The sequence below is a fragment of the Manis pentadactyla genome, chromosome 12, assembly GCF_030020395.1.
Source record: "Manis pentadactyla isolate mManPen7 chromosome 12, mManPen7.hap1, whole genome shotgun sequence".
Lineage (NCBI taxonomy): Eukaryota > Metazoa > Chordata > Mammalia > Pholidota > Manidae > Manis > Manis pentadactyla.
In genome coordinates, this window is record NC_080030.1 from 43,037,866 (window position 1) to 43,057,714 (window position 19,849).

General features: G+C 39.6%; 1 protein-coding gene across 7 annotated transcripts in view; it reads right to left on the reverse strand.

Moving 5' to 3' along the window:
- The window catches only part of PLEKHG1 (pleckstrin homology and RhoGEF domain containing G1), a 202,421-nt gene that overhangs the window by 75,889 nt on the left and 106,683 nt on the right, over positions 1–19,849 (reverse strand). For 5 of the 7 annotated variants that reach the window (XM_036906962.2, XM_036906963.2, XM_036906960.2 and 2 more), the window contains one exon: positions 7,362–7,870. In XM_036906962.2, coding sequence (XP_036762857.2) covers positions 7,362–7,772 — 411 coding nt within the window. In that variant the 5' untranslated portion in view covers positions 7,773–7,870. Of the gene's footprint in view, positions 1–7,361; positions 7,871–15,907; positions 16,102–16,137; positions 16,246–19,849 lie in introns of those variants that run through there. The other 2 variants (XM_036906965.2, XM_036906964.2) reach the window with 2 other exon arrangements.

Sequence of the window (19,849 nt, forward strand, 5' to 3'; positions counted from 1 at the left end):
GTACATGATATGTAACATACAAAATATATGCTAACTGACTATATTATCAGTAAGACTCTGGTCAGTAGTAGTCTATCAGTAGTTAAGTTTTGGGGGAGTTAAGTTATATGTGGATTTTTTTACTGTGTGGGGGGTTGGTACCTCCAACCTCCACATTGTTCAAGGGTCAGTTGTAATAAAAAAATTTGAAATATTGAGAGAATTACCAAACTATGACACAGAGACATGAAGTGAGTAAATGCTGTTGAAAAATGGCTCTGATAGACTTGACCACTACAGGGTTGCCCAAACCTTCAGTTTGTGAAAAAAAACACAGTATCTGTGAAGTGCAATAAAGTGAGGTATGCCTGTAACTAAAATCTCGGCAGCAAGCATCCCCAAAATCTTTCTTGCTTTCTTCCTTTTTATGTTTATTTTTAGTGATGATGGTGGGGGTACATGATGTAGGTTTAACAATGAGAATGTTTCAGTTACATAGAATTCATGGGGAAGACTGACAGTTGTTCACCAGAGTGTTCCCTACCTTCTCTGGGCACACAGATAGACTACATCTCCCAGGCTCCTTTACAGCTTGTTATGGTCACCTGACAAGATTTTCACCCACAGAATGAGAGAAAGAACCACCAATGAAATGAAAAGGCAATCTATTGAATGGAAAAGATACTTGGCAATCACATATATGATAAGGGGGTAATATTCAAAACATATAAAGAACTCATGCAACTCAGTAACAACAAACCAAATAATACAATTAAAAAATGGACAGAGTACCTGAATAGACATTTTTACAAAGATGTACAGATGGCTAACAGACACATGAAAACATGCTCAACATCACTAATCATCAGGGAAATGCAAATCAAAACCACTATGAGCCATCATCTTATACCAGTCAAAATGGCTATCATCAAAAAGACAATAACAAGTGTTGACAGGATGTGGAGAAAAGGGAATGCTTGTGCACTACTGGTGGGAATGTAAACTGGTGTAACCACTAAAGAAAACAGTATGAAAATTCATCAAAAATATTAAAAATGGAACGATCATATGTCTAGCAATTCAACTGCTGGATATCTATCCAGAGAAAATGAAAATACTAATATAAAAAGATACATACATGCCTATGTTCACTGCAGCATTATTTACGTAGCCAAGACATGGAAGTGACCTAAGTGTCCACTGACAGATAAATGGATAAGGAAGATGTAGTACATGTACACAATGGAATGTTACTCAACCATAAAGAAAATCTTGCCATTTGCAAGAACATTGATGGACCTTGAGGGTATTATGTTAAGTGAAATAAGTCAGAGAAAGACAATTGCTGCATGATTTCACTTATATGTGGCATCTAAAAACAAAATGAACAAAATGGAACAAAACCTAGATTCACAGCTACAAAGAACAGATAAGTAGTTGCAGAGGGGAAGAGGGTTGGAAGGGTGGAAAATGGGTGAATGGGGTCAAGAGACACAAATTTCCAGTCATAAAATAAATAAGCCAGGGGAATTTCATGTACAGCATGGGGAATATAGTCAACGATATGGTATTAACCATGTATGGTGACAGGTAGTAACTAGACTAAGGTAGTGATCAGTTCACAATGTGTACAAATGTCGAATCACTATGTTGTACACATGAAACAAAGAGATTATTGTCTGTCAATTATACTTTGGTTAAAAAAAGTTGAAGAAGAATCATTGTGTTCCCACCTTCTAAGTGTTTGTTCCTGAGGTGGTTGAGATGAGAGGCAGAATAGAAAAGGGGAACAAGGAAATGAATAGTCAACGTGAGATTCTGGGTGGTGATTATACACAGTGATTAGATGCTCTATTTGGAGGAATATGTAGGTATAGCTTCTACAAAAGCAGAAAACTAATAGGTTTGCTCCTAAAATATGTTAGACCTTAAATGTTTTTAAGAAAGATTTCACTCACAGATTAGGATAAAAGCCCTTGGAGGGAAAAACAAATAAAGGGACATTCAAATAAAAGTGCTTAAATGCCACATAAAAGAAAAAGTATATTAAAAACTGTGCCAAGTGCCACAGTGTAAGTTCTTTATTAAATCCACCCACAAAACAAGCCTTCATTAAAAACAATGCCTGCCAAGTCCTACACACTAGCATTGAACACATATTTCTACCAGTATTCAAAAACTTTAGTCCAAACAGACCTTATAAAAAGTGTCAGTATAATAATGTGATTAAGGCTGGAGGGAAAGTACTGAGTGAGTATGTCTGCAAATAAAACAAAGAAAACACCTCTTCTCAACCGCCCTCTCCCTTGGTTCAAAACCTTTCTCCTCTTGTCAAGTGGCCTAAGCAGTTATGGCTCATGTAGAAAATGCCCCGCAGAATCTCTCCTTCATGGCTAAGGGAAGGGTAGTGGAGACATGAACGGCCTTGTCCACACCAAACCACCTTTTCTCTCCAGCAGGATGAACAGGAAGTCAGGCTTCATCAGCAACTACCTCCAAATGGATGTGTTGTCCTTGATGTGGGGGGAAGGGAGTGGCCTGGGACAAAAGCCCATTCAGGTTCCATCTTATCCACATCTCAGCCACCTCCCAAGCCTGCAGGCGAAGACTCTAGGCAGAGTAAAAGGGGGCACCACACCAACAACCAGGCCTAGTCACTGGGTTTCTTTCACTCTGCACAGAGTTGGGAGAAGGACTGTTTCCCAAGCGTAGGCGAGTTCCCTTTCCAAGCAGTTCGCGAGAGCAGCCCCTTCTCTAAGCTGTGGCAACGGGCAGGATAGCTCTCAATGTGCTCCACGTCACGAAGTGTGTGAAAAGCACCTTTCTCTCTTCCACCTATCCTGAGAGTGTCTATACTCACACACAGTGAACAGAGTCCGTGTAGACCCACAAACACTGGAGCTGGGTGGAGATCAGCATTCATTCTTGTCCAGTGAACTATGCTGAGCACTTTTGACAAAGCTATGCTCAAGGCTTTGGCTCCTTAAATTTCTTTTTATTTTATTTTATTTTGATATCATTAATGTACAATTACTTGAATATTATGGTTACTAGACTCCCCTATTATTAAGTGCCCCCCCCACACCCCATTACAGTCACTGTCCATCAGTGTAGTAAGATGCTATAGAATCTTTACTTGTCTTCTCTGTATATACTGCCTTCCCCATATCCCCCCAACCTCCACATTACGTGTGCTAATTATAATGTCCCGTTTTCCCCCTTATCCCTCCCTTCCCACCCATCCTCCCCAGGCTCCTTAAATTTCAAATATTAAGCCTATATAATACTCAATTCTTAGCTTTTTAACATGCTGTATGGATAAAGGTGCTTGAAAAGGATTTTAGCTCTCTAGAATATGACAGAAAAAAATTAACTAATGTTACACTTAATATTTTACCCACTTTTTTCTGTTAAATACACACGTCCTCAACATCCCCAAAGATGATTTAATTTAGCATCTCTTATAGTTCAAAGATGACATTTGCAGTAGGACTATAACTTCTAATTTCACAGTATTATAAAGTATCATGAACTAATTTTCCTAAAAAGTTAAAACAGGCTATGAGCTATATCTGGGGCCAAATCTTATGAGCGTCTCAAAGGCTCTTTTATAGATCATTTAGAAAGATTAAAGTAACCCACTTTACCCCTAAGAGTCCCTGCTCAGTCAATCTGAAGTCCCATTAAACATGAAAGAGACCCTTATTTTCTACTTTCAAACTGTGGGTTTCTCTTTCTCCACAAATTGTATCATTGGCTATTTTACTTTTAACTTTTAAAATTTGCTTTCATATTTATTATCTCATTTTATCTGGGAATGCTTTAGGAGCCATATATAGAAATGGAAATAACAGCTCCATTGTTCCTTTGAGTATGGGTGATAGTCAAGACCTCACCTCTCTCTTTCTCTCTCTCTCTGTAAAATGTCAAGTGTACAAAATTAGATGATTAGGATTTGGGGCAAAGGAGCAGAAGATGGAGTAGCTACTGTGGGAGAGTTGGAGCAGCAGGGGGCCCCAAGAGAAAGGTCTAGAAAGGAAGAGCAATAGGATTAGGAACAAAAATAGTTTAAATTTCAGAAAGCATTAGGAATTCATTTCTGAATCCCTAAATGGCATGAGAAAGGAAAAAACACCTATGTATTTGAGATTAATACAATGTCTCTCCATATGGGAGAGAAAGATATACAACTTTCTTTGCATGTGTAACCAACATCTGGGAATCCTAGTGCCTAAATAAGGTTGGAAGGATCTCTTCTCAGAAATAAGCTACTCAGATGGTATTTGGGACCACGCTGAAAGTGTCTAAGCAAATTGTGTCTTAACTCAAATAATGTCCCTTAACTCAGTGTATATAAAATGACCTTCCACAAAAATGTTTCTGTTTAAAAATCTTCCAACACTAAATCTAAATCTGATCTGTGAGGATTATATATAGATATGGTATTTATAAATAAAATGTATTACTTACAGGCAAATTAATTATGCTGACAGTGACTTTTGAAGGCAATTAGTGGATGGGATTCCATAAAGCCGTGTGCAGAAAGTTATCGATATGCTACTGGATAAATGAAAAGCGACTTACCAATTATCTCTATAAATGTTTAGACTGCTCCCACCCACTGAAATCATTCTTGCTTAGAAAAAGCCAACTTACTCTCTCTTAGGTGTGGTGAGAGCTACTTACAGTAAGTTGTCAATGAACATCCCTTTTCCCAATTTAAAACTGGCACTTGAAAAATCGAGGCTATTAGAGAAGTCAGCCACACAATTATAAAAACAGAATAGAAATGGATCAAGGGATACAGATTTTAAAAGAACTGGCACTTTGCATTTTAAAAGCCTGCCTGTACAGTCGTCTTTCCTGGGTTGAGTCACTACAAGGAGAAAAATAATTGATTACTCTTCATAAGGGACAGATGTGATAAAACCCAACCATTCTGTTAAACCGTCTGTGAAGATGGTGATCTTGAGAAATAGAGGTGGTCACACATCAAAAGAGTGTGAAGAAGGGGCTGTGACAACTAGTCCCTGCCCTGCAGAGATGCTGAATTTTTCTAGGTGTGGAAGGTAAATGAGTCAAAGCCTTCTGGTGACTTCTGGAACCAAGTAGCATGTACTTCTTCCTACGTGGGTGTCTCCCTCTACATTTGGAACTTTTCTTCCCAACACCCTTCTTCACCTTTCCTCTCCCTAATCATGTGTCACCTCAGATTTTCAGTGGCTTCATTGGAAATAATCCAATTTCATTCAGATAAATAATATTGGAATTAGCCATTTACGATTTTTTTCCTAATTAAATCTCTGCTGTAGTGAATAGACCTGTCTGTTTATTTGTGTGAAAGACTTTATGTAAAATATAGTATAGTTATAAATGGCCATCACTCAAAATCAGCAAATCTGGAGGAGGTCGGTGATGATAACGGTTTTCATTTATTAACTACTTTACCACGTGCCCAGCACTACTGAATCTGTTTTTCATGTATTATCTATTTGAATTATTACAATAACCTTGTGATGCAGGTACTATTTATCAGTCTCATTTTACAGTTGATTCAACAGAGGCACAAATATATAGTCTAAGGAACAAATTTAAAACAGGAGTTAGCAATCTATGGCCATTGGGTCAAACCTGGCCTTAGAGTTTTATTGAACCCCCGTGTCCGTGCACTGACATAGTGTCTGTGGCTGATTTGGAGCTCCAATGGCAGAGCAGTTGTGATGGACACTTATGGCCCAGAAAGCCTAAAACATTTACTACCTGGCTCTTTACAGAAAAAGTTCACTACTTGCCTCATGTGAAACAGAGTTAATTCATTGAAAAAGAAAAAAAAAGTAAAATACACTGGGCAAGAACCGCTCAGAATAGAGCTTCTATTGAAGCTTTCTTCAAAAAAAAAATACTCTGTCTTGATCTGTTTTCTTTCATTCTGATCTTACCTTATTTCTTCTTCCAAGGTTTATCAGCCAGCCTCAGAAAAAATAAGAGTGGTCATGGCATACCAGTTCAGTAACTAAAGGTTTCTCTCTAATCATGGTGGGTTTTGCTTGGGGTTCCAAAATTTCCAAGAAAGAAAGAAAAGAAAAAAGCATAGACCAAAGGAGGCTTTGACAACCATCAATTTTGTGAGCGGTTGCAAAATTTTTGGCTGTTTCACAGGTATTTCTGCTCAAGTTCAAAATGACATCATTGTTGAAATTAAAAAAAAAACAATTGGCTTGGTGCATTCTACATTTGCCATCACATGTTGTTTTGGTTGAGCATCAATTGATTTTTCTATTTTCACTGGGAAGCTATGTCATAACTATTTTTAGCAGACTGTATCTGGTTCTATTATTTGTGGAACTCAGCACATAATCATGCCTTAGAATTTTTGTTCTAAGGCCATAAGAATGTATTTGGTGGAGAATGTGCTCACTGGCAAATATTCTTCTATACTCTGAAACATATTTTAGATTAAAAGCCTAAAACAGGAAGTAGGTACTAACAAATGAGAGAATGTAGCATATAACAAAGTGGGTATAGCTTTATTCTATGCAAATTTGCCTTTGAAATATTAATATTTGTCATCATTAATGGGAATGAGTTAACATCTCAGCTTCTCTGGTAATTCTTTATCCTTAAAAACCTATCTATAAGTCAAATGAGTGGAATTTTCAGAGTAGCAATCTGACACATAAACTGAGCTCCATTATCATGGATTAAGATAGTTTCTACGAACTTGTTTACTATAAAAGTGAATAGAAAGTATGCTTAAGACAAGACAAAGCCCATGGCTTTTTTTTAACCCTTTACTGCCTTCCCTGAAACACCAAGCAGTCCAGAGAAAAGCATGGAGCAGTGGTTCCCACCCTTGTCTGCACATCAGAATCACCTGGGATCTTTCACAATTCCACCTGCCACCCCCGCCCAGGCCACATCCCAGGTGCATGAAATCACAGCCTCTGGAGGTGGGATGCAGGTATCAGTAGTTTTGGAAGCCCCCAGACACCAGTAGAGAATTGTGACTAAGGTAAAGAGAGCCTGATGGGCTCAGTCAGGATGCACCTGACCTGCACGTCAGGCGGCCTGGAATCCTCCTCCATCCATCTCTGCGAGGCACTCTGAGATCTTTGGTGGAGGATTTAACACAACATACTGGTGAACGCATTGGTACACCCTTCTTGCTTCTCACACACATTACCAATTCATAACGCAGACATTAAGAGGATTTTAATACAGGCCCTAGGGTTTCTCTTATGTTATGATCTAGTTAAACATTCACACCACTTCGGCATCTTAGGAGACAACACATCCCTTACACCTGGCTTCACTTTATGTTGTAAGCATATTTACCCTGTGTGACAAACTTTAAAAACAAAACATAAAACGGCTTGCCTTACCTCTACGATGCTTTTTAAATCTTGCACATAAGTCCTTTCAGTCTCCAGGATTTCCTGAACTACTCTATCCACGTAGAGGAGCTTGGGGCTGGTGGCCGATTCTGCACTTGTCTTGGTGGCCCCATTTGCTTCCACTAGGAGGTGCTGGGCCTGGGGCTGCCCATGGCTGCCCTCGTCCAGGTTCTGCCGCCCAGCCGGGCTATCCTTCTGCAGCTCACTGCTGGAAAGTGGCCTGGCTGGAATCAGCTCCAGTTTTATGGCCCCTGCTTCCTTATCCTGGTGAAACAAGCCCAAGTGGCTGTTTGAAACTAAGGTCACTCTGCTCCCAAAGGAACCATGGCTGTCCCGGGAAGAGGCTGAGGACGATGTGGAGCCGAAGCTGACTGGGCGCTCGCTGTCTGAGAGCTCCATGGTCGTCCGTACTTGGGAGAGGGAATGCCGGGCTGTGGTCCTGGGAGCTGCAACTTTAGTTACAGCTGATGGCACTTCAAGACGCAAGTGGTGCACATCTGTATACATTACAAAGAAAGAAAAGAAAAAGGACAAGGTAAGTGAGGTGTGTAAATCAAGTTACATCAAACAGAAGGTTTAAAGGAGTTTAAAACCTAGCCCCCCCAAAATATATATATATAGTCAAAAGAAAAAGGCAGACAGTTAGTTACAGGAGGGAATGCAAAGGCACCCACGGTAGTTTGAATTGCAAAGTTAGTTTCTAAAGTATCACCTGGGCATGTGTTAAAAACCCAGGGTCTCAGGCACTACCCCAGACCTACTGAACTTCAGTTTGTATTATGACAAGATGCACACATGAATGTCTCAGAAGCGCTACACCCATTGCCTCAAAGGATGACCACCTGGAATGACTAATGCATGCAGATTAGTCCAGATTTACTAAGTTAAAGACTCAGTGGTCAGGGTATAAGAAAGCTATAGTTTAACAAGCACCACAAGTGATTTTTATGTACTTAAAACGCACCCTACGTGATTCTTACAGAATTCTGCAGAACACTGTTCTGCATTTTCAGCATTCCACTAGAATTCCACCAAATTTTAAGCTACCATCCTGGAGCCATCATTACTTGACTTAATAGATGCTGACAATTTTACATTTTGCTTGTATACAGCATTAAAGAAAATGTCGCATGGACAATACTGGGCAAGAGAAGCCAAAATATCAAGATGCACAATCCTTTTAACACCTACTCTCTCACCAGATGTCTCTCAGTCTTTGTCTGAAAGCTGACATCCCATTTGTGGTGAATATGGAATTATATCCTATTACAGAGTATATTCTACTGACTACAGCACTCCATATGTACAGTCAATAAGAAACAACTATATGATTAGATTAAATAATAAATACAACTAAATAATATAGAAACTAATTATGAGAAAAGTTATTTTTAAAGAAATGGGCTGTTAGTGTTTAGAAGAGGACTTATTTTCACGTGATATTTTCTTATCTGAAAAGTCAAAAGGTCTCATAAAACCTGTATGTAGCTCTTCAATCTTGGGTCCACAAAGGCCGTACATGAAATTTAAATTTTCAGTAGGTATTTTTGTGGAAAACACAAAGTTTCAATCATCTTCATTTGCAAGTCAGGATCAACATCCCAGCCTCCCTGCCTCCCCACTACGAGATCCCAAGTTTATAGAAACAAAGTGCCGTGCACTAAAGAGTGTGATTAATGAAGAAACTTACTTCATTTTGGCGGGTTACCTTACCACCAGTATCCATGTTTATGGGTTTTGTTAGAAAAATAGAAGAGTAAAACTTCTGTTTGGAAGTTACAGCAAGACAGACACAATAACAAGAATATAGATTAATGATCGCTTTCAAAGGAACATGAATTTGGTTTGACTCTAAGATCAAGTAGCTGGTACCAATATTTCTAGAATATAAAGAATCCATCAATTTTGTGTGTGTCCTTCCTGACTTTTTCAGGACTGTTTAAATTCATGGAAAACATTAGTACAAACTTATAATGCAAATACTAAAATCATGAATATAAAATAAGGGACTATCTTGGGTCAACAAGAAGGCACAGTAGGAAATGTGTAGGAAGTGAGTAATTTATCAGCATAACCACTACCACATGCTATGAGTTTGCTGCAGATTTATAAAGCTTTTGCAATATTCTTTCTGCTTGCTGTGTAACAACTTTATGGCCTATAAAACATGGATTGCTTATAGTTCTTAAAATGCACTTGCCCTAAAACACCTGATCCAACTTGGGCGTGGCAAAAGTACAAGAAGCAGCCAGGCATTCAGGTATGCTTGCCCACATTCAGGACTGGTGTTAAGAACGTCCAGGGTAGTTCCAAGTAGGAACAGACACACAAGGTTTTTTGCCTGTTGGCATCCATGGTAACCATAGCCATGAGACTGACCTCATGTTCAGAAACAGGCACTCACTTGGGAACTATATGGTGATTCTTTAAGTAAGGTCCCAGGGGTCTGATGGGGCAATGCTTTAGGAACAAACATAGGTTGGATACACGGTATATGAAAGCCAGGGCGTCTGGAAAGGTCTAGCTCAACCCACTCCCCATAGATCTGGATACGCTGGTCTCCAGGGCAAATTCTGATTTTCTGCCTAGACAAGAATCAACCTTCTCTCCAATATAGAAAACTGTATTTAACAGTTATATAACTCTGGGCAACATATTCATTATCGGAACTGGTGAAAATGAACACAACAGAGGGATCCATTTCTTCACTTACTTTCACTCCAAGTTAGCCAGCCAATATGAGGACCAAGGGCCTAAAGGGGGCCAAAAAATTGCTGGATGTTTTTGACGAGTCTAGGTTGGGCTGTTCAGGATGACAGTGCCTTCTGTACTTTCAAAGGTAGGAAAAGTGGGCTGTGAAACTCAGGGCAACAGGGGATCCCTTAATGGATGAATCTTAAAAGCACCATGAATTGGGCCCTGTTCCAAGGATGGTTTCCTATGTTCCAATACCAGGCTATATTTTCTAGGCCACTAGATCATCCTACTCTTCAGACTGCCAAGCAGGCCCTTTATAAAATAGAATTTTATATTTGGTATCTGTAGTATTTAGCCAAGCTTACTGCCCCAAATAAACACCTTCCAAAACTACCAATGACAGGAGTGAACCATTTAAAGTTAGGTCATATAATGGCATATAATATGAGACTGCATTTGCTAATGGATAACATTTTTATGTTGATTCACTGCTTAGAGGATAATAATAGTTTTCTCACATAAGGAAATGTACCTCATAAAAAACTGTCTAGTCTTGTTCTTACTGCTCTCAAAATAATTTAAGATTTCTACCCTGTCTGGCTTATTCTTCCTAATACAACTCAGCACTTGAAATGAAGCTAATCTGAATTGAGATGTGTTGTTAAGTATAAAATACATACCGATTTCAAAGACTTAGTATGGAACAACAAAAAAAAGGAGGTAACAAAAAAGATATAAAATATCTCACTAATGATTTTTGTATTAATTACATGTTGAAGTAATATTTTGGAATAGTGGGTTAAATAAAACATCTTCTTAATGTTATTTGCTACCAGTTTCATTTTACTTTTTTTAAGGCAGCTACTAGAAATTATAAATTTTATATGTGGCTTGCATTATTTTAGCTGGGCAATGCTGATCTAGGTACCTTCTAGATTATTTTATCAGTTTGCAAGATTCAAATTTACTTCCTGATCAATCCTTGTTCAAACAATAGTGAATAAAGAGGCACATATAATTCGAGGTTCTTTTTCCCCTCTATTCATTAACACACAATATTGTTTTGAGTCAGCAGAAGTAGAGCTGGGCGTCAATCAGCGAGCACTGGATATAGGGGGTAACTGATCCCCCATGATAGACTGCAACATCCAGGAAGAGCTGCAGAGCAAGAACATGCCTTTGCCTCGAGGGAAAGATGGTGGCAGGTTGGATTAACATTTGGGAAATCTGTGGCTTTGCTTTGCCTTCCTTCTCATCATCTCTCTTTCTTACCAAAACCCAAATACAGCGCTAATATGGCAACTCCTGAGAACTTGTCAAACATTGCTAATGGCCCACCTCAGTGGCTCTTTTGACCATGAATACCAAAATAAGCTGCTTTGCCCCACACACCCCAAGCGTCTTGGTCCATCTGTCCCTTGGTGAGTCTGGAGGTGGAGGTGGAGGTGGTGGAAGCACAGGCAGAGGAGCTTCAGAGTCCTTACGACTGTTACAACTGGAGGCACTGTTATTCCTTCCCGTGCCATCCTCAATAAAAAGAAAACATGCTGTAGAGCTCCCACGTAGATGTGCTATCACATGTCTCACTTCACAACAAGTCCCTCTCTTTCATTTTTTTTAGGTGAAAGAACTTTAATTCCTTGACTTTTCTTTGCTTGCTCTTCAAACTTCCATTATTTTAATTGCTCTCCTTTGGAATGTCACTGCCAGAATCAAAAGCAGTACTTCTTGGCTCTAACTTGTCTCTCAGGCTGCTTCAGGGTTGAGGCAGAACTTTCCATAGTAAGTAAAGCCCAGGCTTCCTGTGACCATGTTTATATGTCAGATGCGGGATTGGCGGGACCACAGCAGACAACTCCCTGTCACAACTCCAAAGGACAGCTTTACAAGGAAAGGCAGAACTCTACACCCAGGAGGGGCTAAGGAGTGATCAGCATTTCCAAGTTCTGCTCATTGCTATTCTAGACTTCAGATCCCTAGTCTGAGATCCTTGGCAAGACAGTCATGGAAATCAAGAGAATGTGTTGTGCTCAAGATGCAGTGAATAACTAAAATTAATTATATGTAGTTCCTTATTGTACTGCCTGTGAATTGCACAGAAAGGGAGGCAACAGAGAGACTAAAGCATAAGCAAGAAGTTATTCTATCAGCCAGCAAAGTTCATTTAATACAGGGCTAGTCTTCTGTAGATCCTGAGTTGTGAACAACTGACTTCCTGATTCAAAACAAAACCAAACCTTTACGAGTCAGTTATAAGAAATTCACATTAATATATTTCAAAAACAATACCACGTATTTGAGGACAATCCTTTTCCCCTAGACACTTCTGAGATAGTGGATATCTCAAGAGATAAAAGCCACCAGACAGCAACATGAATTTCTACCTCTTGGTTTTCTAAAATACCAGTGTAGTTTTTGCATTAATGGCAAGGCCAGGACTGCAGTTCCTCATGTTCTTTAATGCTCAGAGTATTCAATTTGGGGCACATGATTTTTATACTTATTTGCAGCTGTTTGGTAATAAAGAGGTTTAAAAACTCTTATTACCATGTTAATTTCTTAGTTTTGACCTATGTGCTATGGTTATGCAAGATGTAAACATTAGGGGAAGCTGGATGAAGGGTGTGTGGGAACTCTGGACTATCTTTGCAACATTTCTTTAAATTAAAAAGTTTTCCAAAATAAAAAGTTTTCCAAAATAAGCATTCAAAAGCCAGTGAAGCAAGAATTTGTACAGGGGGAATCAAGAATGGGAAGAGATGTTTTGCAAAAATGCTCTTGTTCAAACAAGAGGTGAGGGGTAGAATGAGGAACAAAGATTCCTTGAAACTGTAAAGCCTGAATATTCACACAATTTACTAGTTGATTCTTAATGCTAGTCAATGGAAACTGAGGTAGAATGACTATTGCAGTTGAATGTGGATTAAGATGGTTAAATGCAGCTCATATATTAGATAAAGTCCCTCAGCTAAGTGGTGGCTCCAGAATTTCCACAGTTAAGGGCACAGTCATGCCAGTTTAGTTAAAGGGGGACCTATGGGAACTCCCTTAAGGCTTTTTATGCAAACGTAGCTGTGTTTACCTTTACTGTATACTCTTTTGGTGGTGATTTAGTGTGGAAGACAAAGGAGGTTATGGGATGAGGTGAAACGGAGCGATCAGTTGTGTTATCACTTCAAGAGCTGTTACTTGTCTATTAAAATCCATTCCCTTCTTAGTGAGGAGTTTCAGCTGAGCACAACTCCAAGCCTTCTCGCCGTTAGATATGGCCATGTGGTCAAGTTCTCCTTGCCAATGGAAATGGCACATGCCCCTTTGGGTCTGTTTGTCACCATTCCTGCACATTCTTTCCCCTTTTCACTGGAACCAGGGTGGCAGGGACCTTGCTGAACCACTGACATTACACCAATGCCTTATATTTGGGCAGAGCATGAAGCCAGAAGGAGCCTTGCAATAACTGGGTCTGGACATGCCTTGAGCCACCACATAAAATCTGGTTGTCCTGCTGTTGTGCTGGAGAAACCGTGTGATGAGACCACACTGATATGCAGAGAGATGCTTAGGGAACCTCCACTGTTCTTCCAGACCCCGCTGTTTGAGCGTTTCCAGCCAAGGCACCAGACCTGTGGGTGAGGGGCCTTTGAGATGACCCCAGCACTGTCAATCTGGCTGCAACTTCATGAGTCCCTGAGCCAGAAGCACCAGCTATCACAGCCTCTCCTGAACTCCTGACTCACAGAAATCTTGAGAGATTATCAATGATTGTTGTTCCAAACCCCAGGGTTTTGGAGAGATTTGTTATGCAGTGAGATAACCTGAACAGTCTCTATTATAACAGATTAGGTTCACCATAATATGCTACTGCTTTAACTTTATATACCAAAATTATTCTAAAGAGCAAACAAAAAGCCAAAGCCTCAAAGTTCATTCAGATATCGTTACTTTTTAAAGGTTTTTGTGGATGGAAAAAAATAAATAAAACAGAGAGGTTAGGTAACATTGTGCTCAAAGTTGAACTCTGAATCAGAGACTATGGTTTCTGATTTCTAGTCCATTTTTCCTTGTATTTGGATATAGAGTCATAAAATAGTAGGGGCTCAGAGATCAGGAAAGGAAGCATTGAACATAAACTACCTACATAAAGCACATGGTATCATTGTGTCACGAGGGCCTATATAGTATGTGTGTGTAAGGGAATGAGTCGGTGCCCAACCATGTGTAATGTGAAAGCTCAGAGGAACAGCCAGATACTAAGTTATGACATAACACTCTCTCCCGTGCTTGGAAGGTCTGTATTTCTGCCCTGGCTCTGTACCACTAAGGTTTGAACTGCAATCTTTGGGTCTCTGGTTTTCTCCCCTGTAAGTTAGGCAGCGAGACTAGATGATTTCTCCAGGTCCCATCCAAGCTTCAGCAAGTGACTCCAACTCTGAAATGAACAGTCAGTCACTGGCTGACACAACCGCATGGCCCATTCCTAGCTGGTAATCACTGCACACACAGGAACCACAAAAGAGCAGTTTCCCTCTACATCCTACTAACGCCAGGTCTTGGATGACGACATATGTATCACTGACTGCTAAACACTAAAAAACCTCTGTTTTAAATTTAGATTAAATAATAATCTATGTTCTGGCTTCACTTTGAACAGTACTCTCCTATGAGGGTAGGCATACCAGTGTCAGGACAGCAACTCAATAGTGATAGTCAGATATTTAGGCTCAACTGTACTGAACACACTCAGTTCCAATAACGTTTCTGTGTGGTTGAGAGGGAGGTATTAGGCTAAATAACATTTTCTTAAAGCAAAGGAGGAGGAAGAAAAGGAGAAATCCAAGTGACTAAAAACAGTATTCTGAGTGAAAAAAGCCATTCATTAAGGGTCCTAAACATTTTCTTAGCAAAAAAGGAGGAAGTGAATTCAATGTGTCTAATAATAGATCTATGAGTAAACAAGTTTCTTTAGAAGGTACAATATAAAATTGTTCAATGTCATGTCTTTTCAAATTTTTAAGGACATAGAAAATGGTCATAATATATAGTTGAATAAACCGGGTGGTTTATGAAACATGCACAATGTGATCCCAATTTTTATTTTAAAATGCCACTTATTTATTATTCAAATTAGGACAAGATTGAAAGAATATATAATATTTATATTGGTTTTACCAAATAGGCGAATGGAAGATTTTTCTTTTGATATTTACCTCTATCACTTTTCCTCAACAAGTGTATACTTTTACAATTTGAAAAAGTTATTTAAAGAAATTAAAATCACATCCTCAGTTTGTATCAAATATTTAACTATTTCAAATTAAAATAATTGATTTTTATGCTCAATATGATTAATGATAAGGAATTTCAAATATATACATCTTCTTTCAAATATGAGTGTCACTAAATAAAAATAATAAAATGAGATTCCAATGTGCAATAAATAGCATTGAATATATTCCATGCTTCCTTGTCCCCAGTTATTCCTCTTAGAAGAGTATTTCTCAGCAATAAACACTCAAAATGGAAACTGCATTTATTGAGTCAACTTTGGTTACCACTGGCTCAGACTAAGTTTCATCACTATGGTTGCTAAGCATAAAATTTACAAACATTTATTTTCTTCCCCCAGCTTAGCCTGCATGAACACCAGGAAGAAAGAACCTTAAGATGCCGAGCATTCAATGCACAATTTGGGATTTGAGTTTTCTTCCCAGAGTCACAAACATCAGCTCTCCAGATATTTCAACCTAACTTTAAGGAAGGATCAAAACCAAACCAGAACAAGGCAAAACCATTTAAGACACAGTACAGTTCAGATGGAGAGGGGAAAAAAAAATCACCTTCCAGCCGGATCCCGTTGTTGGATTGTGCTCTTCAATACATGGCATTTATGGCAGAACAGTTGTAATCTATCCAAGCAAGCTGCCGTCCCTGCAGAGCACAGTGAAGAAATACTCCTGCGACAGTTTCTTAGTTTCTCACCACAGTGGACCGTCCCTGGCTGCTCCAGGAGGGAAGGACGGAGTTCGCCAGGGACCCGTTCCTTGGGTATATTCACACTGGCACCTACCTGTGCTCTACAGGGGCTAAGCCACATCGTCTGACTTCAGCTGATGCAGTGACCTCACTGGGAGCTCAGTCAGGTAAAACAAGAAGCCTTTACTAGTCTGTGCAGCTCCTTCTGTAGAAATATTGCATGAGTCAGCTTTTATCTCTCAAAACTCAACACACAAAGGCTTTACAAAAACCTGATTTGCAACTTTCTCACTGCCTTTTTCCCCCTGGTGTGCAGACCACAGACTTCAGCATCACTAAGAGCCTTAAATGAAACATGACATCACTCAGTTGAGAAACAGGACAATAGACACCACTGTGGGTAACTTGAAAATGCACACTTGGCTGAGCAACACCCTGCGACTGCCATTCTTTTGTGAACATCAAATACAACCCACACTCGCCGGAAGCTGCTTGGGCTCCGCCTTCCTGGCTCCGGCGACCACTCTCATTAAACCCCCCAAAGGCAGCACCGTCTTCAGGGCGCTGATATTTTCAAGTTCACTCCCTGAATTTTAAGTTTATTTCAATGTAAATGGACACATCTTCAACTTAGGTTTTAAAGCGAAGTCTCGGGGTGGTGGTGGGGGCTGAGCAACACAGTTGGAGGAAGTTTGGACAGTTTCCATAAGAAGACATTATAATAGAGTTTTCAGTAAGCCAAGTTAAACAGTAATACATTTAAACTTGACTCTTTTAAAAACAGTCCTTAAGACCTATCTGATCAAAAATGCCTAAAAATGTAAACCTATAAGCATTTCTTAGAAAAACAGTTCTGTGATTTTTATATTCATAAATACTAAGTATTAAAGACAGAACAATTTAACTCCCACACTTTAGTAGGAGAGACCTTCAAATGATTTTGTGTTTCAATTGCCCTAAGGCCACCTGTCCTTCAAATGCTTTATCTATTTTTACATAGAGATTCAAAAGGTTCACATTTGTAAAAGATACTGAGTTCTTTGGATGAAGATCTTCAGAAGCAAAAAAAAAAAGTTTTGGAAAACTGATACCAGTGTACTATGGAGCTAAAACTCAAAATATGGATTATGCCCATGTATAGGTTCCTAAAACTATTTCAAAGGATCAAAATCCTTTAAATAGAAGTTCTATTTAAAGCATTCATTTGTGGTTATGGAAAAATAACATTAGCTGATCATCTTAAAATAGCTATTTCTATCATGTCTAGTAAGTGATTTTAAACTACAACATAATAGGATAATTTATTTTAATACCTATTTCCTTTCAAATAAGGCTGAGTGTATACAGGGCTACTTAAGCCATTTTGATGGGCATTTATCAGTTCAGAAGACAACTTGTTGGAATGATTTCTCTCCCACGAAATTCACCAGTTTGATGGAAATCATTAAATCATGGATGCTAAAAAGGCGCTTTGGGAGGAAGCACCCTCCCTGGGCCGTGGGGACTCTCTTAATCCTGCAGTCTGATTCCCACAGCACATCCCTGAAGGACGTCCCCCACACCTGGGCCCCAGGCCCCACTTTCTGTTTAGCTGAGTAAGAGTCAGCTCAAATCTTCAAGCTCCCTCTAACCTTCCCCAGCAACTCCAGCCCACAACTCTTTCTGTTTGTTAAACACTGTTTACTACACTTAGTGTAAGCATCACATGGTCTCATATTTAATTATATTCTAATCATCTCTCTTCTACCCTGGATTATCAGCTTGAGGAACAGGGAACCTTCCTATACTGTACATTTAATGTTCATGTGGAAGATATAAAATCTACATTTTTGTATGCAGTAGTATATACAGAGGGTCCTGGCTTCTTCTCGACATACTGGTTTTCTGTGCATATCCTCAGATCACAGCTACTTTGATTTTCAAATAAAGTATTATTATACTTAGATTTTTTTTCTTTTTTTGGCCAAGAGACATACTGTGTGAAAGCCATTTTCGAGAGATACTGTGTACATTACAGATGAACCAAAACAGCAAAGCTGCTTTCAGTGCTGATGCTGGGATAGTTTGATGCTGGGATAGTCTACACTGAACAAGTGACTCTGAAGAGCAGCTTGAAGTGATAGCACTGGCCTTACTGGGTCCCATGGGTCAGTCATTTGTTAGTTCACCTATGACTCCCACTTTAGCAAAATCATCAACTTGTACAAAGTAAAGACCTTTCCTATCACTTACCAGGAACTGAAACCACCCTATATTGCACACACAAACAGGGAGGGTTCATAGTATGTTGAATCTAGTTTTTTCAATTATAAGCTTTTTCAGAGCAGGGAAAACACACACACAGCTTTTTTTTGCCTTTGTATTTATCCCAGTGCCACCTATTTGCTGAATGAATTAACAAGTGACTAAGGCATAGGACCCAGGGAGGGATAATACAGACACAGGATAGCAGAGATAAAGAGAAAAGAGAAAAGAGAAGAGAAAGGTTCATTTCTCCAGCAACGCCCATGGTTCCTTCACATCAAAGAGCAGAGGGGCCTTTGGTGCTTTGGAGTCTCTTTAAGGCATCCGTTGGCTGTGACTTAGCATTGTGATGATTTTGCTTCCCAGCCCTCCCATCTCACACCATGTAAACTGGTGACCCTGGACTCCTAGCAGTTCTTGCAGACAACCTGCTGCCTTCCCACTGGACTTTTTTTGGGCATGGAGCAAAATAAATCCCAAGACATGCAAAAGGCACAAATACTAGGATCCTTGCTGCTGCTTTTGCAAAATTTATATGCCCAAACTAACAGTAAATGAAAAGATGTTTTTGCTCATTCTCTTTTAAATGATGGTGAGATTGACCACAGATAAAAATGCATTTATGCCTTGTTCGGTGAAAACGACTCTCACTTTAAAGCAGCTCTTGTTAACTCCGTCACAGCACTAGTTACACAATCGGGAAGTACACGAGCTATTCACAGCATCTGGCCACGAGTGGAGACCCAGGGGTAGCAGAGCAGCACCCACAGGATGTGTCTACAGCCAGCAGGACACAAACCAGCCAGCAGGCCAAGTGCAGTCCAGCCTTGTGTCCTCATTAGAAGATGACCAGAAAGCCCCACCATCTAAAAACATCCCTTGCCAGATCGTGCCATACGGCCTGTACCTCCATGATGAGGAATCAGCTCTTTTTGGTTTAAGGTAAAAGTCACCAGTGTAAACTCTAATCTCTCCTGGGAAGGGTTATGGAGTGATTGCCAGAGTCGTGTGGATTACCTTGAGTATTCTTCTGGGAACTATGCAGGTCTCCTAGGAAGGAGGCCAGAACGGGGATGTCTGGTAGGGCTGGAGAGGCTAAGGGAAGGAAGAACAGATCGAACGCAGTTCTAGGGGCTTCACAAGGGTCTGACCTAGTTGGGATACTCTGCTGACTTTGCAGCCAGGCAACCGTTCCAAGAAGCTGGGCAATGAAGGATGAAAGAATGTTCCAGAGAAAGGAAGAAGGGGCAAAGGCATGCGTATTTTTGAGATGCAGGGGAAGATTTTGTTTCAAATAATCCATATTGCATAAAGTATACTTAGAAAACAGTCTCACTTTTTTCAGATACAAAGATGCTAGAGGTTATAAGGGGGTATTTCTAAACACAGCTCATATTTTATATATGGAATCTAATTTAAATGCTGTGGCGGGAGAACCTGTTTATCTTGTGATTTAAGATATTGCCATTGTGACACATTTCCCAAGACAAATGGTAAAACCAACTATTTTCTAAAGCACAGACTACTGAACTTTTATCTTTGAAAGAAAAAGGCGTGAGGTT